A 20,965-nucleotide genomic window follows, 5' to 3' on the forward strand; every position below is an offset into this window, starting at 1 on the left:
GGTTCAGATGGTGTCTAGCGTGTGTGGCGGCAACCAGGTGAGCAGTACAAAGACAAGTGTGTCTTTCCTACAGTCAAGCATGGTGGTGGGAGTGTCATGTCTGGGGCTGCATGAGTGCTACGGGCACTGGGGAGCTACAGTTTAATGAGGGATCCATGAAAGCCAACATGTACTGTGACATACTGAAATAGAGCAGGATCCCCTCCCTTTGGAGACTGCGCCGCAGGGCAGTATTCCAACATAACAACGATCCCAAACACACCTCCAAGATGACCACTGCCTTGCTAAAGAAGCTGATGGTAAAGGTCATGGACTGGCCAAGCATGTCTCCAGACTTAAACCCTACTGAGCAACTGCGGGGCATCCTCAAATGGAAGGTGGAGGAACGCAAGGTCTCTAACATCCACCAGCTCCATGATGTCGTCATGGAGGAATGGAAGAGGACACCAGTGGCAACCTGTGAAGCTCTGGTGAAACTCCATGCCCAAGAGGATTAAGGCAATGCTGGAAAATAATGGTGGCCACACAAAATATTGAAACTTTGGGCCCAATTTGGACATTTTCACCTAGGGGTGTACTCACTTTTGTTGCCAGCGGTTTAGATATTAATGGCTGTGTGTTCAGTTATTTTGAGGGGACAGCAAATATACACTGTTATACAAGCTGTACAATCAATACTTTACATTGTAGCAAAGTGTAATTTCTTCAGTGTTGTCACATAAAAAGATATAATAAAATATTTACAAAAACGTGAGGGGTATACTATACATTGACCACCATTAGGGTGGACCACTCTACCTGAAAGGCCACTGTTTTACCCATCTCAGAATAATCTTTATGGCTCGCTTTTCCTGTACAGCCGATGTTCTTTGCAATACATCATTGCATTGATGATTATATCGCTGTTACGCACAATACAAAATCCTCTGTGCCCGAGTTTCCTGTAGTAGCAGCAGCCTATCTCTCATGTTATCATGCTGAAGGAGGCCAATTATTCATGATTAACTCTAAACTGATGACTTGCATGGGCTTTTAAAATGTCACCTTTTGAAGTTTAGGGTACTGACATTTGTCGCTATTTCACAGGCACACTCAATTTAAGCTCGTCTTATATATTTTACCGAAAAATTGGAAATTGCGCTTGTGTGCCCTAAAATCAACTTTCATGCATCTTCTACTGAAATTTTGAGCTTGCTGAACCATTGTACCAATATCATGTGATCCAAAAATTGTAACTACCACCATTTCTTTATTCAGGGTCTCTGCTTTCAGAAAATATATAATGCTTTGAGGGTTTTAAGTAATTTTTAAGCCTAAATAGATTTTAAACCTGCTTGCAAAGTGGGGTTAGAGTGCCACTGATCACCACCAATTCTTTTGGGTTTATCCACAACATCTAGCTATTACACACAATGTAAAATCAGTGCAATACAATCCTCCAGGGATCTTTCTTCTACTTCTATTTATAACTTGCACTTGGCTGCTTTGGGCAACTTTGAAAGTCTAAGCGCACCCTAATCACCTCAATACCAGCATGTTTCTAACTTTCCAAATAATTGTGGCAAACTATTAGATTGCCTTGGGGGAGGGGGTGTCTATTTTCCAAAAAAGGGTAATTTTGGGGGTGTTGTATTTTTTGCTATATAAAAAAAAGGAAGAAAGAAACCAAGACAGCGGTTAAAAAAAAAACAAAACACCAAAATATTTTTATTTATTTTTTTGAGATAGAATAAGCTAAGAAAAACTAATTTGGGTACAGTGCTGCATGTCCAAGTAATTGTCAAACTATCAGAGCCCTGAAAACTAAACAATATACTTTTAACTCTAAATGGAAATATTACAGGGCCTATTTAATATGGTGAGAAGTAAAGAGGTCTATTTCTTTATCGTCTCACTTTTGTTTTATGACTTTTGAACTTTTTTATTCTTTGCGTGATTACTTCAAACTTATTTCATTTTTATCTATACCAGTGGTCTCCAAACTTTCTAAAAAAATGGCAAGTTTACTCTCCTTCAGACTTTAGGGGGGCCGGACTGTGACCATTGGGAGTAGAAAAGGTCCCTACAACAGTGGGAAAAAACAACCAATGCCCCATCTTTGTTCCCCATCGTTGGCGTCACTGGAAGGAATTGTGCCCCATCGTTGGTGTCATTCATCCCAATTGTTGGTATCATTGGGAGGAATTGTGCCTTTTTATTGGTGTCAGTGGGGGTGGAATTATGCCCCATTGTTAGTATCAGTGGATTAAATAGTGCACCAAGGGCCAGATAAAAGCCAGCAGAGGGCCACATCTGGCCCCCGGGCTGCAGTTTGGGGACCACAGAACTATACCACTAAAAATCTAAATTACTTAACTGCCATTGTCACCACAAAGCGGACCAAACATGCTACCTGCAAGTTGACTTTGTCAAGTTACCTAGAGATCCTGGCTGCTCCAGATACCAGGGACACGCAATGTAAACCAACCACCCTGATCAAGATTTTAGCTCATCTCCTCCTCTACAGCATTATTGGTACCCATCATAACGACATGAAGGGAGAGGGGCTCTCTACCAGAAATTTTGGCCGATATTGGCATACCGGGAGTCCTAGGGATTCAGGGCACCTAGGCACTCAACAGTTAAGCTGAGCTGATGTGAATGCACTATAGTTTTATGCTTAAACTGTTGTAACATGGGCAGTTTTGAAACTTTGATACGATTTCAGGATCATTGTAGACTCAGCTTAGGGACTATCTGCTATAAAGAGACCAGTGGAAAATTACAGCACATTGCAGGAGAGCAGGTATTTGACACCATCAGGAATGTCAGATGCCTGCAGCAGCCTTAGGTCCTCACAAGGAGTTGTAAAACATGGGCCTCAATATGTAAAAGATAAATTAACATAATTTTCTTTTAGCAAACTTTAGCACTTTTTAAATGTCAGGGTTGCTTTAAACCTAAAGGTACAAGTAGAAATACATTTTTAGCTTCATCTAGCTACTAAGAGTATTCCAACATTTGTTAAACCTCTACAAATAGCAGGAAACAATATTACATTATCTGACCTTTCTTTTTCTTTACGGCCATATCACCACTGCTGCCTCCTGAACTGTTCTGTGATCCAGATCTGTAACACAGATGAGTTGAAGTTATAGCAGAGCATTCAAAGTGAAAGTGACCGCCAAAGTTTAGGACCAAACAGTGAATATCAACTGAAACCTCTTTGCTGAGATTCAGGAACTGTATAAACTTTTTGACAATGTTACAACTAACATACTTAAGCAAGCCAAGATTTTGGCTAGGAGGTTGAATAAGGTAATAGCTTCCATTGTTAACTCAGTGCAAACTGGTTTCATACAGGGCATGAAAAAGCGGGATTATATTAAAGCGAGATTCCAGCCGGGAAAAAAAAAAAAATTTAAAAGTCAGCAGCTACAAATAGCTGCTGACTTTAAATAAGTAGACTTACCTGTCCTGGGTGCCCGTGATGTCGGCCACCCGAGGCCGACCCGTCCCTTGGCTCTTGGGTCCCAGCACCACCATCCTAACTAAGGGAAACAGGCAGTGGAGCCTTACGGCTGCATTGCCCGTTTCCTACTGCGCATGCATGAGTCGCGCTGCGCTTTGTGAATGGGACACACAAAGTTCCCATAACACACTGCCTCCAATTCCCCAGAAGACAACGCGGGGAGGAGAAGACTGAAGATCACCGCGGCGTAGGAAGAGGCAGATTATGAAGACTGCCTAGCAACAGCCATTTCACGTAAGTTAAAAAATGTTTTTTTTTTTCCCCCTCCATTTTTTAGGTATTTTTTATGCAATTTTTTTTTTTTCAGGGTGGACCTCCAGTTTAACCTCTTCCGTATATTCTATTTTACAGACCAATAGCTTTACCCCTGATACACGAGTTGCAGTGTTATTAGACACACATAAGGCTTTTGATCCTAATCGAATGGCCATATTGCGGTCCTTGGGTGGATGGGTTTCAGACCCAAATTCATTGCTTGGGATAGGTTGTTATACTGTAGACCTGTGGCCTGTATACGAGTCAATGCTTTACTGATCCATTTGGTACTGGCTGGGGCACGTGACAGGGGTGCCCTTTGTTGCCCCTGTTTGCCATCGCTATACAGCAAATAGCAGCCTTGTGAAGGTTAGATCCTGCTGTTCGGGGTTGTTGGATTTACACCTTGGAGGAAAGAACCTCCCTCTATGGCAGGGATATGCAATTAGGGGACCTCCAGCTGTTGCAAAACTACAAGTCCCATCATGCCTCTGGGTGTCATGCTTGTGGCTGTCAGAGTCTTGCTATGCCTCATGGGATTTGTAGTTCTGCAACAGCTGGAGGTCCGCTAAATGCATATCCCTGCTCTATGGCGATAATATGCTTCTATATCTAGCAGATTGCGGCTGTGTCCTTGGATACAGCCCTAGCAGTTATTTCTAGGTTTGGTGGTTTTTCTGGGATTGGAGTAAATTGATTGCTTTGCCCTTCGATTCCACATATGCTCCTGCTTTTTCCCCCAATATTCCTTTGCAGGTGGTCTCTAAGTTTAGGTATTTAGGAGTTGAAGTTCAATTACCTTTAGAAACCTACATTGTCAATAACCTATCCCCACTTATTTGCCGTCTGAAAGAATTTTCATGCCTGGTCCAAACTACCCTTGAATCTTTTGAGTAGAAAAATGCTAACTATGACCCTAAGAACACCATCCCTACAGTCAAGCACAGAGGTGGAAACATTATGCTTTGGGGCTGTTTCTCTGCTAAAGGTACAGGCCATTTTGCCGCATTGAGGGGTCAAAGGACGTGGCCATGTATTGTAAAATCTTGGAAGAGAATCTTCTTCCCTCAGCCAGAACACTGAAGATGGATCTTCCCGCAAGACAATGACTCAAAACTTACCACCAAGGCAACAAATGAGTGGCTCAAGAAGAAGCACATTAAGGTCATGGAGTGGAGGTAAGGAAAACACTGCGCTGACTATGATGTAAAATGTTGTAAAAAGCAGCTACATAAAGTGCGACTAATACACTAGGCAAAATGGTGACAAAAAAATGTAGCGCATGACAAAAGAACATAAGATTAGTGATGGGAATCAATATGCAGATCCATAAGTATATGCGCTTACCAGATCTGGTGGACTCTAGTGTCAGCGACATAGAGTCGTCAAAGCAGTGTGCCACATCTGACAGGTGTATAGATGTCCCAATGGATGGAACCTCAACATGAAATCCAAGGGCACTCCTCTGGGCTTAGGGATCCAACACGACTTCAGAAACCACAGAATGGAGACACGGAAGGTGGATGAAGCCAGGTGGGGTATCAACTCACGCCAGGAGGTAATTTCCAAGGATGCTTGTGAAGATCTCCAAACCCAACGCCACTTCAAGGACTCAGGAACATGAATCTTGAGGGGTGGATATGGCCAAGTTGTGATGTCCACTCATAGCAGGAAATCTAAGACTGGAGCAGTCAGAATCTGGAGCAGCTGTGTAGGATCTGCATTTTGATTCCCATCATTTCAGGAGTTATACCATCCAGTTGCTGTTTAGTCTGTTTAGACATATTGGGACTTCCTATTGTTTTTGTTCGGATACGGACACTTTTACTGTTTGTTTTTCATTCCTCTGGTGTATTGATTTTCACCCCCCTTTATATCATATTTTTTGTCATTTCATATGATTAGCACTAATCTTATGTTCTTTTGTCACGCGCTACATTTTTTTGTCACCAAGGTCATGGAGTGGCCTAGTCCATCTCTAGACCTTAATCCTATAGAAAATTTATGGGGGGAGCTGAAACTTCGAGTTGCCAAGAGACAGCCAAGAAACCTTGGGGATTTAGAGAAGCTCTGTAAAAAAAGAGTGAATCAAAATCACTCCTGAGATGTGTGCAAACCTGGTCACCAACTATAAAAAAAGTCTTATGCCCCGTACACACGGTCGGACTTTGTTCGGACATTCAGACAACAAAATCCTAGGATTTTTTCCGACGGATGTTGGCTCAAACTTGTCTTGCATACACACGGTCACATAAAGTTGTCGGAAAATCCGATCGTTCTGAACGCGGTGACGTAAAACACGTACGTCGGGACTATAAATGGGGCAGCGGCCAATAGCTTTCATCTCTTTATTTATTCTGAGCATGCGTGGCACTTTGTGCGTCGGATTTGTGTACACACGATCGGAATTTCCGACAACGGATTTTGTTGTCGGAAAATTTTATATCCTGCTCTCATTTGTGTGTCGGAAAATCTGATGGAAAATGTGTGATGGAGCCTACACACGGTCGGAATTTCCGACAACAAGGTCCTATCACACATTTTCCGTCGGAAAATCCGACCGTGTGTACGGGGCATTACATTTGTGCTTGCCAACAAGGGTTTCTCCACAAAGTCATGTTTTGCTTGGAAATCAAATATTTTACTCACTGAACTGCAACTTAATTTATAGCATTTGTTTTATGTGTTTTATTTTGTTAATATTCTGTCTCTATCAATACACCTACGACCCTTCATTTCTAGGTAGGTGGGAAAATTTAGAAAATCTGCAGGGGATCAAATAATTATTTTCCCCACTGTATGATGTACTATGGGATGTTTCTGCGGCTGCAGATTGCAGGTCTTTACCTTTATTTCCAGCAGTGTGGTTTAGTTTTCTTTTGGTTCATGTTTTTTATTATTTTGGGTTTCCCTTTTTATGTAATAGATGACTACATCATTTTAAATGTCTCTTATTCCTTTTTATTACATGTTTATGCTGTGACTGCATATACTGTCAAGATCCTTTTGTTGTAAGACAATGCTGTATTGGCTTTTTTGATATACAATGCTGTATTGTTGTGTTTGGTTGTTATTTTTTTTCTAAGGGCGGGTTCATACTGCTGCGATGCAGGTACCCTGTGAATCCACTGCGGGTTCCTGCATCGTATATGTAGACAAAAAAAAAAAAAAATCAAGCTCTACCGCATGATTGTAGAATGATGAGCTGAATAATGGTGCTCATGCCGGCAACTAGATTGCTTCTTCTTAAATCTTTATTGAGCACTAACAGCAGTGCGACATCTAAAGTGCTAACATGTTTCAGCTGGAGCCTTCCTCATAGCATACAGGTTTACAATAAAATGAAGTTGAGAAGAAGCAATCGAGTTGCCGGCATTTTTTGCTATTTCCCACATTGCATGTCTCCTGGCGGCAGTTCACACTGCCCTATGTGAACTGCTGTGAGTGTCAATTAAACGTTAATGATACCCCCAAATCAGTCCGCATATCGCAGCGCGATCTGCAAATCACATCCGATCTCGGACAACGCTGCAGTGTGAACCGGCACTGAAACTCAATAAAACGTACCCTTTAACCACTTGCCTACTGGGCACTTAAACCCCCCTCCTGCCCAGACCAATTTTCAGCTTTCAGTGCTCTCACACGTTGAATGACAATTACTCAGTCATGTAATACTGTGCCCAAATGAATTGTTTGTCCTTTTTTTTCATACAAATAGAGCTTTCTTTTGGTGGTATTTGACCACCTCTGTTTTTTTTATTTTTTGCGCTATAAATGAGAAAAGACTAAAATTTTGAAAAAAAATGCATTTTTCTTTGTTTCTGTGATAAAATTTAGCAAATTATGAATTTTTCTTCATAAATTTTGGCCAAAATTTATACTGAAAGTAGACATTCCAAGGTATTTAGTAAGATGCATGGTGAGGTCTTTGATGTTGTCATTTTTTCCCACAATTCTTTGCAAAATGAAGGCCACCCCCCCCCCAAACACACACACACAATTGTCATTGTAATAGGTTATTTCTCTCACATGGCATGTATATACCACAATAACACCCCAAATTACACATCTAACTTGTTGACTACCTATTACACTTTTGAAGGCCCTAGAGCAGGGGTCTCAAACTGGCGGCCCTCCAGATGTTGCAAAACTACAAGTCCCATCATGCCTCTGCCTGTGGGAGTCAGGCTTGTAACTGTCAGCCTTGCAATGTCTCATGAGAATTGTAGTTTTGCAACAGCTGGAGGGCCACCAGTTTGAGACCCCTGCCCTAGAGCACCAGGGCAATGACACGTGACACTGATAACAGATGGCACGTGACACTGGGGACAGATAGCACCGATAGGTGGCACTGGGGACAGATGGGCATGTGTGTTTGTGTGTGTGGCACTGTGCTAGTGTTCTAACACCCACGCTGCAGCTGCAGGTCGCTCCCCCCCTCTGTGTGAGGGGGGAGAGCCAGCAATGAGAGATGATCTCATATGTTTACATATGAGATCATCTCTCATTGGACACTTCCATTGAGTGCTAAATGGCCACTGTGATTGGCCACTTAGCACAATCTGTGACTGGCTGTGTCCAAGGGACATGGCCAACACAGATTCTTACCGATGCGCGCCCGCGACGGTGCGCAGTGAGGAAGTAAACAAGAGGACGTCCGGGGACGTAGTGGTTAAAAAAAAAATACCTAAAACAAAATCAACTTGATACATTCTGCTAATTCATTCTGCTAATTCATAAAGACATTTTTTTTTATGTCCATAATTTACCTAAAAAAGTCCACCTTTCTGAACATGTTACATCCATATTTAGGGTGTAACATATTCAGCATCTGCCTTCTCTCCCCTCCTTGTGACAGCAGGTTGGGGATATTCTCCAAGCACCTGCTGTCACATTTAATTATAAAAAATAAAAAAAGTGGCAGTGCTCCGCCCACACGACCCCATCATTCATTCACAAATCCTTGTGAATCAATGAACTACAAGTACATAAGAAAGGGGATTTGGGACTTTAAATGAGGTAAAAAATTATATAGTTGGATCATAAAATTGCACATGCAGATACACAAATAGCATGAACATCAAGGATACATGATAATATCAACTTGGCAACACATGATAATATGGAACAAATGAGTAATACCTGTAAATTCAGTATATTACACATATATACACACACACACATTCTATTACTAGGGTAGGACCCACCACTAATTCGGGGTACTTTGTCACAGTAAGTGGGGTCAGCACTATATGACCATATAGTGTGACCAAACCCCCGTATTTTTTTTGAATATGTTCAGGTGTTTTTAACTAGCCCTGCAGGAAATGTCATTCTTGAATGTGTGCGCTGTAATATGTTTTGTACTGTTTGTTGGTCTTATAGCAGCACCATCTTGAATGTGAACGCATTTTAGGTTGTGTCCCCCAAATATGTTTATGTTTATATATATATATATATATATATATATATATATATATATATATATATATATATATATATATATTTTATCTCATGTATCCTTGATGTTCATGCTATTTGTGTATCTGCAATTTTATGATCCAACTATATATTTTTTACCTGTTCTATACTATTGATATGTATTGTATACATCTTCTATGTTATTAAACATGTTTTTCTATTAATATACCCCCCACAATGTCAAGAGCCTCATTTAAAGTCCCAAATCCCCTTTCTTATTTACTTGAACAAGGGATGGAGGCACACATATGTGCCTCATTTAAAGTCCTACCCCCCCCCCTTCTTTTGAACTACAAGTACCGTCAGTCTATGTGGCTGAAGGCTTGTAGTTCTCAAAGAACTTCCTGGGCACTGATGATCGCTTTAGGTAGTTCATTGAGCTTTCTGTCATAGTATAACTGACTGCCCGTATCAGAGTTACGAGCTGACAGCTACACAGACAGTCTACAGGAGCGTGGAATTACAACCATGTTCTGCTGATCATGGGTGCAATTGTTTTATAGGCTCCAAAATAATAAATGCATGCTTATTTACCTGCAAAATAAAAAATGAGTATTATTTTTTTTTTTTGTAAAGGTGAACTTATTCTTTATCCTTATTTGCAATACGTGGGTAAATGTATTTACAAGCCCAACAAAAATCCTATGCGTGCCAAATCTGTGTGTTTTTCCTTCAGTTTTATGTTGGTATGGTGTGAAAAGCATTCACTGATTGGAAGAGACAGACCATTTATTTATCAACCCATCCTCCAATCATGCATTTGCATTGTGGGAACCTGTAATACAGGTGCTATGAATGGAGGACGCCAATGGAAAGGTCAGGCATAGATGGTACTGTTGACGAGTGTCTCTCACAAGAGCAGCTGCTGCTTAACCCCTGCAGCAGAGGAAGATCACCGCTGAACTAGGGATACACCGAAATTTCGGCTGCCGAAACATATCAGTCGAAAAATGGTGTTTGACACATTGCCAAAAGAAGAAAATTGCCGATAATGGCGCTGAAAATTGTGCATGCGCAGTAGCGGTGCACGCACCGATGTGTGACGTCACGCACGTTCCTCGTGGTTAAAACGCTGGACTCGTGAGCACGTTCCTTGTGGTGGAGATACTGGAGTTGGGAGCACTTTCCCTGCGGACATTCCTTGTGGTTGAGACGAGACTTGAGACGCAGCTGGGACTCGGGAGATGGCTGCATACAGGGCTGCATTGGAGAGTGGGCACCGTCCCTCCTGGATGGCTACTATTACTACTATTCGACGGTGAGCATTCTCTTTAACTAATGACAAACAATCTATCTAGTAGGATATATAATACAAACAAACTTTGCTATTGAAATAGAGATATTCAGTTGTATGTACTTTTAGCATTATAGTTAGTTCTGCTGTACTAGTTCTTCTACTACTACTACTAAACTAACAAGCCAGGTAATAATTATTATTATTTTTAAGGTACTTACAACTTATATAGCTCCGTCAATTTAGCATTCAGTTAGCATGTTATACTAATAATACACTGACAAGCGCATGAATTTTTTAAACATGACAGTATGCATTATGCAGCAATATACTACTGAATATTATATCTCAAAAATAGCATGCAATCAAAATCAATAAATTTAATATATTCTTTGGTACAAGTCAGATGTACTGCAGTGCATGGCAAGAGAGGTGCACTGTTAAAAAAAAAAAAAAAAAAAAAAGGATTAGTGGTTATGTTTAGGTTTTTTTTTTTTTTTATAGCTGCCTGAGGTTTAGTTTTTAGATTGATTTTAGTCCTTTTTTTTCCCCCCTCAGATTTCACTCCCACTATAGATTATTCTATGTTATTCTTCTACGTTACCAGCAAAGGTGGACCATGTCTACAGTGTGGAAATATTTTAACCACTTGCCGCCCGCCATATAGCAAAATGACGGCGGCAAAGTGGTTCCATTATCCCCTTCATTAAGAGATCGCTTAGCTCCTGGTGTTCTTAACCCTCCTGTCCTGCCCACTTATAGATTATTTTCTTTTTTGGGGGCTTTTATGCATGTGGACGGTGTATCCCATGCAAGCACTCAAAAGGAAATATTAAAAAAACGTAAAAAGTTCCTTGCATCAGCCACCAATAGAGAGTATGATATTAAGCAACTGATTTCTTGTGACACTGTGGGGGTTGTCTACATGCTGGAGTGTGGCTGTGGGCTCCAGTATGTCGGCAGAACCTCCAGACCCTTACATGTCAGGTTGGCAGAACACGTTAATAATATTAAAAGGCGCCTTAAGACCCATAATGTGTCTAAACATTTTAAATTATACCACCAACAGAACCCCAAGTTTAAAAATTTAATTTTAAAAGTTTAAAATTTTGGGGCATTGAGAGGGTCACTAAGTACTGGCGAGGGGGTAATTTTATAAGACAACTTAGTAAAAGGGAATCTTATTGGATACATGAAACCCGAGTCCTTTGCCCCGATGGATTAAATATCGATTTTGATACTAATTGTTTTATTTCTGACTGTTGATTTTTTTATTTATTCTTTTTATTGATTTTCTATGGGGTATTGTTGATGTAGTTGATGGCCGCGGATGATATAAATTTATTTAAATTTTAATACACTTTAATAAATTTTTTTATGTAGATACATTTTTATTGCATGGTAACGATTAAACTTTAATTATGCATATGTGCCTTTGGAACATGCATTAATTATTATCTATTGTGCCATTGCGGAAGTTTTTTAGTGTTTATTATATTTATAAACACATTATTATTCCTTCACCTGTTTCCGCTGGTTTATTTGTTACCTATGGGGACACTTCTAGGATTTCTATCCCTGCATAGTGATCCCCGCTCTGTGTGTTACATGGTGTGTTGATGATTGCCATGGTAACCCAGCTAGTATAAGGCGCGGGTGCCCACGTCGTTTCCGCATCCGCTGAAGAAGTCCCCGCCCATTGGGACGCAACGCGTCCGGAATGAGGAAGCGTTGTGACGTCACCCGCGGCCATCACTCATCCTTCGTATTTTTCTACACATGATTTTCTGCTGTTTTATCCTGCACTGGAGAAGTGCTTTGTTTAGTGTCTTTATGCTGTCATATGTCCGCTCATGCCCCGCTGTCTGATGGATGTGGACATGCTGTGTCATCTTTATATGACCCGTAAGGGAATGCTTTTGTGACCCTCTATAATCAAAGGGTCCCCGCTATAAGGTGAGAGGCCAGCCTTTGTATCGATGGAGGGTTCACAGAAAAGTCACTGAGATGTCAACATGAAACCACACTGCACCTGAATGATTGGATTTACTGCATATTCTTGGACTGTTATTGTGGTTATTCTAGCGCTGCACCATCTGTTACTGTTTTCTGCTTAGGGATTTGATTTTTGACAATGGTGTCCAGCTGCTGTGTTTTATATACATACCTGCGCTGATTTGCCTTCTTTTTGGTTTCATTATCCTGACTGGACGTCATATGACATGATCAGGATAATGAGCCACTGCGTGCCCCTGGGGGAGCGCATTGCGGCGATCGTTGTTGCGGGGTGTCAGTCTGACACCCCGCAACACCAATCTAGGTAAAGAGTCTCTGACAGAGACTCTTTACCATGTGATCAGCCGCGTCCAATCATGGCTGATCACGATGTAAATAGGAAGAGCCGGTGATCGGCTTTTCCTCACTCGCGTCTGACAGACGTGAGTAGAGGAGAGCCGATCGGCTGCTCTCCTGACAGGGGGGTCTGTGCTGGTTGTTTATCAGCACAGCCCCCCCTCGGATCCCGCCCAGGACCACCAGGATGGCCACCACACTGGACCACCAGGTATGCCCCCTAGACCCCCAGGGAAATACCAGTATGTGCCCAGGCAGCTGCCAATCAGTGCCCACTCCAATGCCTACCACTGCCAGTGCCACCAGGGATGCCTATCAGTGCAGCGTATCAGTGCCCAGCAGTGCCGCCTTTCAGTGCCCAGTGTCGCCTATCAGTGCCCACCAGTGCCAACCATGAGTGCCCATCAGTGCCGCCTACCAATGCCCAATGCTGCATATCACTGCCGCCTACCAGTGCCAGCTCATTGGTGCCACCTCATCAGTGCCGCCGTATCAGTGCCCATCAGTGAAAGAGAAAACGTACTTATTTGCAAATTTTTTTTAACAGAAACAAAAAGCAAGACTTTTATTTTTTTCAAAATTTTCTGTCTTTTTTTTATTTGTTTAGCAAAAAATAAAAACCGCAGAGGTGATCAAATATCACCAAAAGAAAGCTCTATTTGTGGGAACAAAATGATAAAAATTTAGTTTGAGTACAGTGTAGCATGACCGCGCAATTGTCATTGCGCCAGCACTGAAAGCTGAAAATTGGTCTGGGCAGTAAGGTGTATAAGTGCCCTGTATTGAAGTGGTTAAAGTTTCTGATAAAAAAGACCACAAAATTTGCAATCTGTAGTCTTTGCTCAGCAGAAATTTCAAGAGGGGGTACAGTGCAAAGACATTTTTCAACAACAGGTTTGATACACCACCTGAAAACACGTAATTCAGTTCGGCATACAGAATACAAGAAAACAGTACCGCTTCCAAAAAGTGCCTCAGGGCCAGGCTCAACACCATCTGTGGCCACAGTCTTTGAAAAGGTTAAAAAATTTACAAGTGACAGTCCCAAAGCACACAACATTACAGATAAAATTATGGAATTTATTGCATTAGACGACCAGCCATTCTCTTTTGTGGAGGATATTGGATTCTGTAGGCTCACGCAACATATTGAGCCGCGTTACACACTACCAAGCAGGCGCTACTTTTCAGATACCCGTCTACCTGAATTGTTTTGCAGTGTTTGAAAACACCTTCATGAGCTCATGACTACCGACATCATAGCAATCAGTTTTTCTACCGACATTTGGAGTTCAGGCATCAGTCCAATGAGCATGCTTAGCCTGACAGTGCAGTGGATAGATCACAAATTTCAATTGCAAAACACCCTTCTTAACGCACGTGAGTTTGTTGGATCACATATTGCAGCAGCAATATCTGACGCTTTAAAAACCATGCTTGACACTTGGCACATTGAGAAGTCTAAAGTGCATTTGATTGTCAGAGATAATGAACGGAACATGGCAAAGGCAATGGAGGACAGTGAACTTAAAAGCATACCGTGTATGGCACACATGCTGAAATTGGCTGTGAATGAAGGATTGCTAAGTCAGCGCACCATATCTGATATCGTATCAGAATGCTTCCATTGCTGAAGTTATTCCCTCGATTGCTGCACTGAAGCGTCTGCTAGGAAAAGAGGCAGAAACAGAGTAAGACGATACAAAAGAACAAATTGACTCCTGCGCACAAGTGGTCGACCAGATAGATAGAAGAACAACACAGGCCTTGCTGCCCTCAAGGATGGGGAGTCCTACCAGACAAGGAAATAAAAAGAAAGAGGGGCGCACCAGCCATGTGCATTATCTTTTGTAAAACATTTATTGAAATAAAATGATAAAGGAATTACTCACAAGCAGTAGTAAAATCTGGTGTCATAGACTCGAACGACAACAAGCAGCTTGGTGAGGATGATGAGCGAAGCCTACCAAAGGTCTTAGAGGAATATGTAAGCTTCACTACTAGCTGACGCGTTTCGAAGGGCACGTCCCTTCTTCATCAGAGCACAGCAGTGAGTCCTCCTTCGACACTCCCTGTATATATATATAGTGTATGAACCAGAAAGCCCAATCAATAGAGTGGGGCGGACTTGTGGGGCCCCTCCCCCTTGAAGAGTCCCTCCCTCAAGGGCAGCTCACTTTGACAAGTGAAAAGATGGTGATGAATAAAGTATAATAAAATTAAATAATAAATAAAGAATAACAAATACATAGTGGATGACTGTAAGTAAAAAATTGCGAATGATGTAGGATATAAATGTATAAATGTATAATCTATAATAAATAATAATAATAATAAAGACGAGTGTCAATGTGGTTGAAAATGTCAATGACAACCAACCACAGCAGTATACATTGCATACAGTGGTAGCGGCATAGTGTCCAGAATGGCACGGGGGAGGTGCACCTTTAACGGGGGAAATAATCATTGTAGATAGCAGGCTAGCGTACTGTAGCAAAATGCTGTACCTTTTATGTCAAATCCAGATCTCTGTGTGAGCGGCTCTGTGTATGAGAGCCGCTCTCCGATCATTTCCGCGTGTTCTTCTGTGTTGGAACGCACGCCAATGTGCTTGCGTTCCAGATGGGAGGAAGAGGCAGTGCGCGTCACTTCCTCCGCGCCTGCTGTCGCCTGCCAGTGACGTAAGCGGCAGTGAGTCGTTCGGCGCCATGTCACTGGGGGCAAAAGCTCAGTGGAAAGAGGGGGGCTGACACAGCGTAAAGTTGACCCACCGCCAGCGCAACCATGGGTCCGCCCCGCTGGCTGTAACTGCGCTAACCACTGCTAAAAGTGTAACATACAAACTCTAGAGATACTCGTGAGATGGAAGACGCTACTATAATTCAAAGATGACAAAAAAAAAAAAAAAAAAAAAAAAATAAAATTCCACTGTGCATAGTTCATTCTCTTGTGTAGTGCAAATTATGCACCTGACGGGGAGTAGGAAAGTGAATAGAAGCTAGATTGTATCACACCTAGCATAGTCAATATTATACACATGTAAGTGTACATCCATATTTAAAAACACAATTAATAAATAAAAAACGCTAATAAAAACGCAAATAAAAAAAACCGCAAATAAAAAACGCACACATGTAATGTGCATAGATAGATCAGATATTAAATATTAGTTGCTGTAGGTGCACATTCCATATGCCAATCAGCACACATGCATGCCCATATCACTGACATATCGTGAACCAACCCCGGGTTTATGAGGAGGTTGTGTAAATTAAGGGAAATGGGTATATATGTACACAGGGGTGGTGTCGAAGGAGTGGACACATGTGGCACAACCAGGGGCTGGCATGAAGACCGCTTGGTGAAAGTGTGCAGGTGATAGTGCTAGTAATCACCACAGGGACAGGGAAGGGGGGGGGGGGTTAGGGGGAGGGGGGGGGGGGGGCAAAGTATCAAGCGGTCCCCTCCTCGCCACTGTGTGCATCATGTGCGGAGTGACAAACTTGTCACTAAAGAAAGAATACCTTTATCCTATTTATGCTACACATATCACTAATGGTAATACAACAATGGTGTAATATTAATGGTGAAATTTAGCTGAGAACTAGAACACACTAATGGTAGTACACTGGTCGTACATCGCTGAAACATGAGCAATATGATACACTGGTACAAACCTAGTCGATAACAACAGACAATGCCGACCTGGTCTAAAAGGCAGAAAGGGCACGGGAAGGTGTGTATGTATAAGTGTGTGTGGAGAGAATGGTGGTGGCATATGGTGGCACCATGAGTGGGCACTGCGAGATCACGTGATTTTGTGGACCTCAGGGTCCTCATTCAGGCCCCCGGGGGTCATACTCCCGAGGGTGAAGATCCAATAGGCTTCGCGTTTGCAAAGCCTTTGGTGTCTTCTACCCCTATCGAGGCTACCTCCAATAGACTCTATCCCAAACACTTTCATTCCTGACGGATCACCTTGATGGACTTCCTGAAAATGTCGGGGGACTGGATACTTGACCCGTGTATTCGTGATGTCACATTTGTGTTCGCCAATACGCACTCTCATGGGGCGGGAAGTGCGGCCAACATAAAGGCGACCGCATGGGCAAAGAATGCCGTAGACCACGTGGTCCGTCCCACAGTTGATAAACTGCTTCAACTGGTGGATCCTCCCGTCTCTGCCAGTAACTGTCTTTTTTCTGTGCCACATGTATTGACATGTGCCACAGTTCTTGACACTGCATTTGTAGCTGCCCTTTTGGTCAAAAATAGTTGACCATGCGTTTTTGGACCTATTTATGGGTTCCCTCACCATACTAGGGGCTATAAGGCCTCTCAGGTCTCGTGGTTTCCTATATACTATGTTTGGTCCATCAGAGAGGTGCTCACTAAGCACTGGATCACCCTTTAAAATACTCCAGCTTTTCCGTAAAATACTTTGTATTTCAAAGGCTTTGTTGGTGTATTGTGTGGAAAACCGAGTTTGTATGGTGTCCTGGTTGATGGTGGGATCAGATGGTGGATCGTATCTCGCAGTTTCATCATACAAAAGGGCATATTTATTGAAGGCAGTCTCGATGAGGGTGGGATCATACCCCTTGTCTAGGAACTTATTACGAAGGACCTTGCTCTGCTCTAGGTAATCACTTTTCTTAGTACAAGTGCGCTTAAGGCGGCAGAACTGTCCAAACGGGACATTTCTGATCCATCTAGGATGGTGATTGCTATCAGCATGCAAGAAGGAATTACCACCACTGGGTTTAAAATGTGTTCTAGAGAGGATATTACCATCAAGGTCACTCCTAAGTTCAAGATCCAAAAAGACAAGGCTCTCACTGCTGATGACATGAGTGAAACTGATCCCAAAGGGGTTTTCTCTGCAGTGGTCAAGGAAGAGATTTATTTCCTGATCAGACCCATCCCAAATGATAAGGATGTCATCAATGTATCTGGCGTAGAGGACCAGGTTCGCCCCATATGGGTTATTATTCCAAATGAACAGATCTTCCCAATATCCCATGAAGATGTTGGCATAGCTTGGGGCAAACCTGGCCCCCATAGCAGTGCCCTTCTTCTGCAGATAGTGCTCTCCAAGAAAAGAAAAGTGGTTGTGTGTGAGAGAGTATTCGACACAGTCGAGTACAAATTTAGCCTGCACTGAATTGAGTGCACCTTCTTTGGACAGGTAGTGATTGGTCGCCCTAAGGCCATAGATGTGGTCAATAGATGTATAGAGTGAGTCTACATCTAGGGAAAGCCATTTGTACCTAGGTTGCCAAACATAGTGGGACAGTATTTCCAACATATGGCTAGAGTCCCTGACGAAAGATGGAAGGCTGGTCACTATACCCTGCAAAAAATGATCTACATAGCAACCCACATTGCTTGTAATACTATCAATACCTGCAATGATAGGCCTACCCGGAGGATTGGCCTCATTCTTATGCACCTTAGGTATATGATAGAAATGTGGGGTTAAAGCATGTCTGTTGTAGAGGAAGTGATACTCGCTTTTGGTAAGAACCCCATCCAGTAGGGCCTTGTCCAAAAGTAGTTTCAAATCTTTCGTGTATTCAATAATGGGATCTCTATTGAGTTTGACATAGGTATCCGTGTCCCCCAATAGTCTCATAGCTTCGGCAATGTAGTCCTCTCTATTCTGAATAACCAGGCTGCCGCCCTTGTCGGCTTTCCGAATGATGATATCCTGATTCTGTTTAAGGCTATTAACAGATAGCCCCAGCGGATCAAGATGTTTATTGGATTTATTACCTTTAGTATTGGTGTTATGGAATCTTGTTTTAAAAGATTCAAAAACCACATCATAAAAGGTCGATATGTATTTGCCTTTGGCCCAATGTGGGAAGAATGAGGATTTAGGTGCAAAGGAGGTGTGGACAATGGCTGTGTCGCTAGGGTGCGTTTGAAGGGGTGGTGGTAACTCGTTATGCTCTGCCTCTGCATATAGTTCCTCTAAGATATCCAGGGCAGAGTCATCTTCTATATCCCTGCTCGTAGAGGGACAGGGTGATGACTCAGCAGTCCTATTCATAGTAGCAGGGGTCTTACCATTGTCCTTCAATAAGTAATACCGTTGGAGGGTGAGTTTACGTATGTACTTATTGAGATCGACAAATAGCTCAAATAGATTGGGAGCGCTGGGGGGAGCATAGTTGAGACCTTTTCTAAGCAAATCTAGCTCAGCATCAGTAAACACGGAACTAGACAGATTATAGATTTTAATAGTGGCATGAGCACACTTTAAACTCTGCCTCTTTTTATGCCCCTTTCCTCCTCTTCCACCCCTTCTTGTTCCTCCTCCCGTTTCCTTGACTTTTTTGTTGCTGACGGACCATGTGGCGGAGGGTGCAAGATCTCGTTCTCCGTTGCAGGCCCCTCCATTCTTGCAACTTCCATTTCTAAAAAAGTCAATGGGGGTGTAACATTTGCTATGCTACTACTATTGAGATCAGATTCTAGGTTTTCTAGAATAGTGAAAGGATTATGAGTGGTTAAGGACGGATCAAACACTATCTCACAACCAATATCCAAAGGGGTGACCCCAGGCCTACTAGTAGGGGGCGGTGGTGCGACTGCACAAATACCAGGACACTCTCTCCCAAGAGATGAGGGATTGGTATAGCCAATGTCTGGACCTTCCGCTGTCGAAGGCCCAGCTGAGTTGGAAAATGAGGCTAAATGGGAGATATTATTCCCATTAGTGCAATCCCTAGTGGGCGGTTGACGTCTGTTGTGTACATTTAGATTGCTTTTAGTGAGCGAATGCTTATTAATCTTACTGTGTAGTTTACCATTCTTGGTGTGACTAGGGTCATCAGTGTACCCAGTCCGCTGGGGCTGGGATGGATGTACAGCCTGAGATGGAATGGTGGGATGTACGGGCCCATTCTTAGTGTGATTATTTCTATTGATTTTATAATTTTTATTGTTGTTTTTATTTCTATTTTTGTTGGTATTGGTGTTGTTACTCGTGTCGGGCCTATTCTTGGAGTGAATTGGACCTTTAACCTTATCGGCAGGAAGCCTGGGTTTCTTCCAGCTGAACTCCCTGTTGTTGAGGTAGTCCAACCTGTCTCGCTCGAACTTCCCTGACTTTTTGCTGATAAGGTTAGTTTCATAGGCCATCGTCTGTTCATTGATCTTGAGATCCCAACTCTCAAAAGTAGTCACATCCGAAAATGTAGACAGGTTATCTTGCAAGGTATTAATGTCAGCACGAATTTTAACTAGATTACGTTCCCTCTGAACAATAATGTATTGCAACCATAATTGATTGCAATCGCGCAAGCAAGATATCCATTTACCTTTGAGATCGTCATCAAGAAAAGAACATAGTTTAGTGATTCTTAGGCCCCTGGGGACTCGTTTAAATTCTACATATTTTTGTAGGAGCAGAATGTCCCACCATTGTAGCATCTCCTTCTCCAATAGATCTTTTAGCTCATAGAATAAAGATATCATTTTGTCCTCTCTTGATGGTGACCGCTCATCAGTGACACATAATATATTTCCTTCATTGTTAGGATTCTCAACTTCAAATGAGTCAATACTTGTGGTGAAACCTTTAGCCAATGAGGATCTTCTTAGCTGCCTTTCATCAATTGATTTAACCATTGTCAATGAGTCTGAGTCAAAACGGGGGGACTGGTTACGATCCACTCTGCTGCTGGAGACCCCAACACAGTAAGACGATACAAAAGAACAAATTGACTCCTGCGCACAAGTGGTCGACCAGATAGATAGAAGAACAACACAGGCCTTGCTGCCCTCAAGGATGGGGAGTCCTACCAGACAAGGAAATAAAAAGAAAGAGGGGCGCACCAGCCATGTGCATTATCTTTTGTAAAACATTTATTGAAATAAAATGATAAAGGAATTACTCACAAGCAGTAGTAAAATCTGGTGTCATAGACTCGAACGACAACAAGCAGCTTGGTGAGGATGATGAGCGAAGCCTACCAAAGGTCTTAGAGGAATATGTAAGCTTCACTACTAGCTGACGCGTTTCGAAGGGCACGTCCCTTCTTCATCAGAGCACAGCAGTGAGTCCTCCTTCGACACTCCCTGTATATATATATATAGTGTATGAACCAGAAAGCCCAATCAAT

General features: G+C 42.3%; 1 protein-coding gene across 1 annotated transcript in view; it reads right to left on the reverse strand.

The window, feature by feature from the left end:
- HAUS8 (HAUS augmin like complex subunit 8) overlaps positions 1-20,965 on the reverse strand; it is a 123,371-nt gene that overhangs the window by 90,270 nt on the left and 12,136 nt on the right. Inside the window, exon 2 of the mRNA XM_073593026.1 lies at positions 3,048-3,109. Within this exon, the coding sequence (XP_073449127.1) occupies positions 3,048-3,109 (62 nt within the window). The remainder of the gene's footprint in view (positions 1-3,047; positions 3,110-20,965) is intronic.

Source organism: Aquarana catesbeiana, linkage group LG01, assembly GCF_042186555.1.
Source record: "Aquarana catesbeiana isolate 2022-GZ linkage group LG01, ASM4218655v1, whole genome shotgun sequence".
NCBI classification, from domain to species: domain Eukaryota; kingdom Metazoa; phylum Chordata; class Amphibia; order Anura; family Ranidae; genus Aquarana; species Aquarana catesbeiana.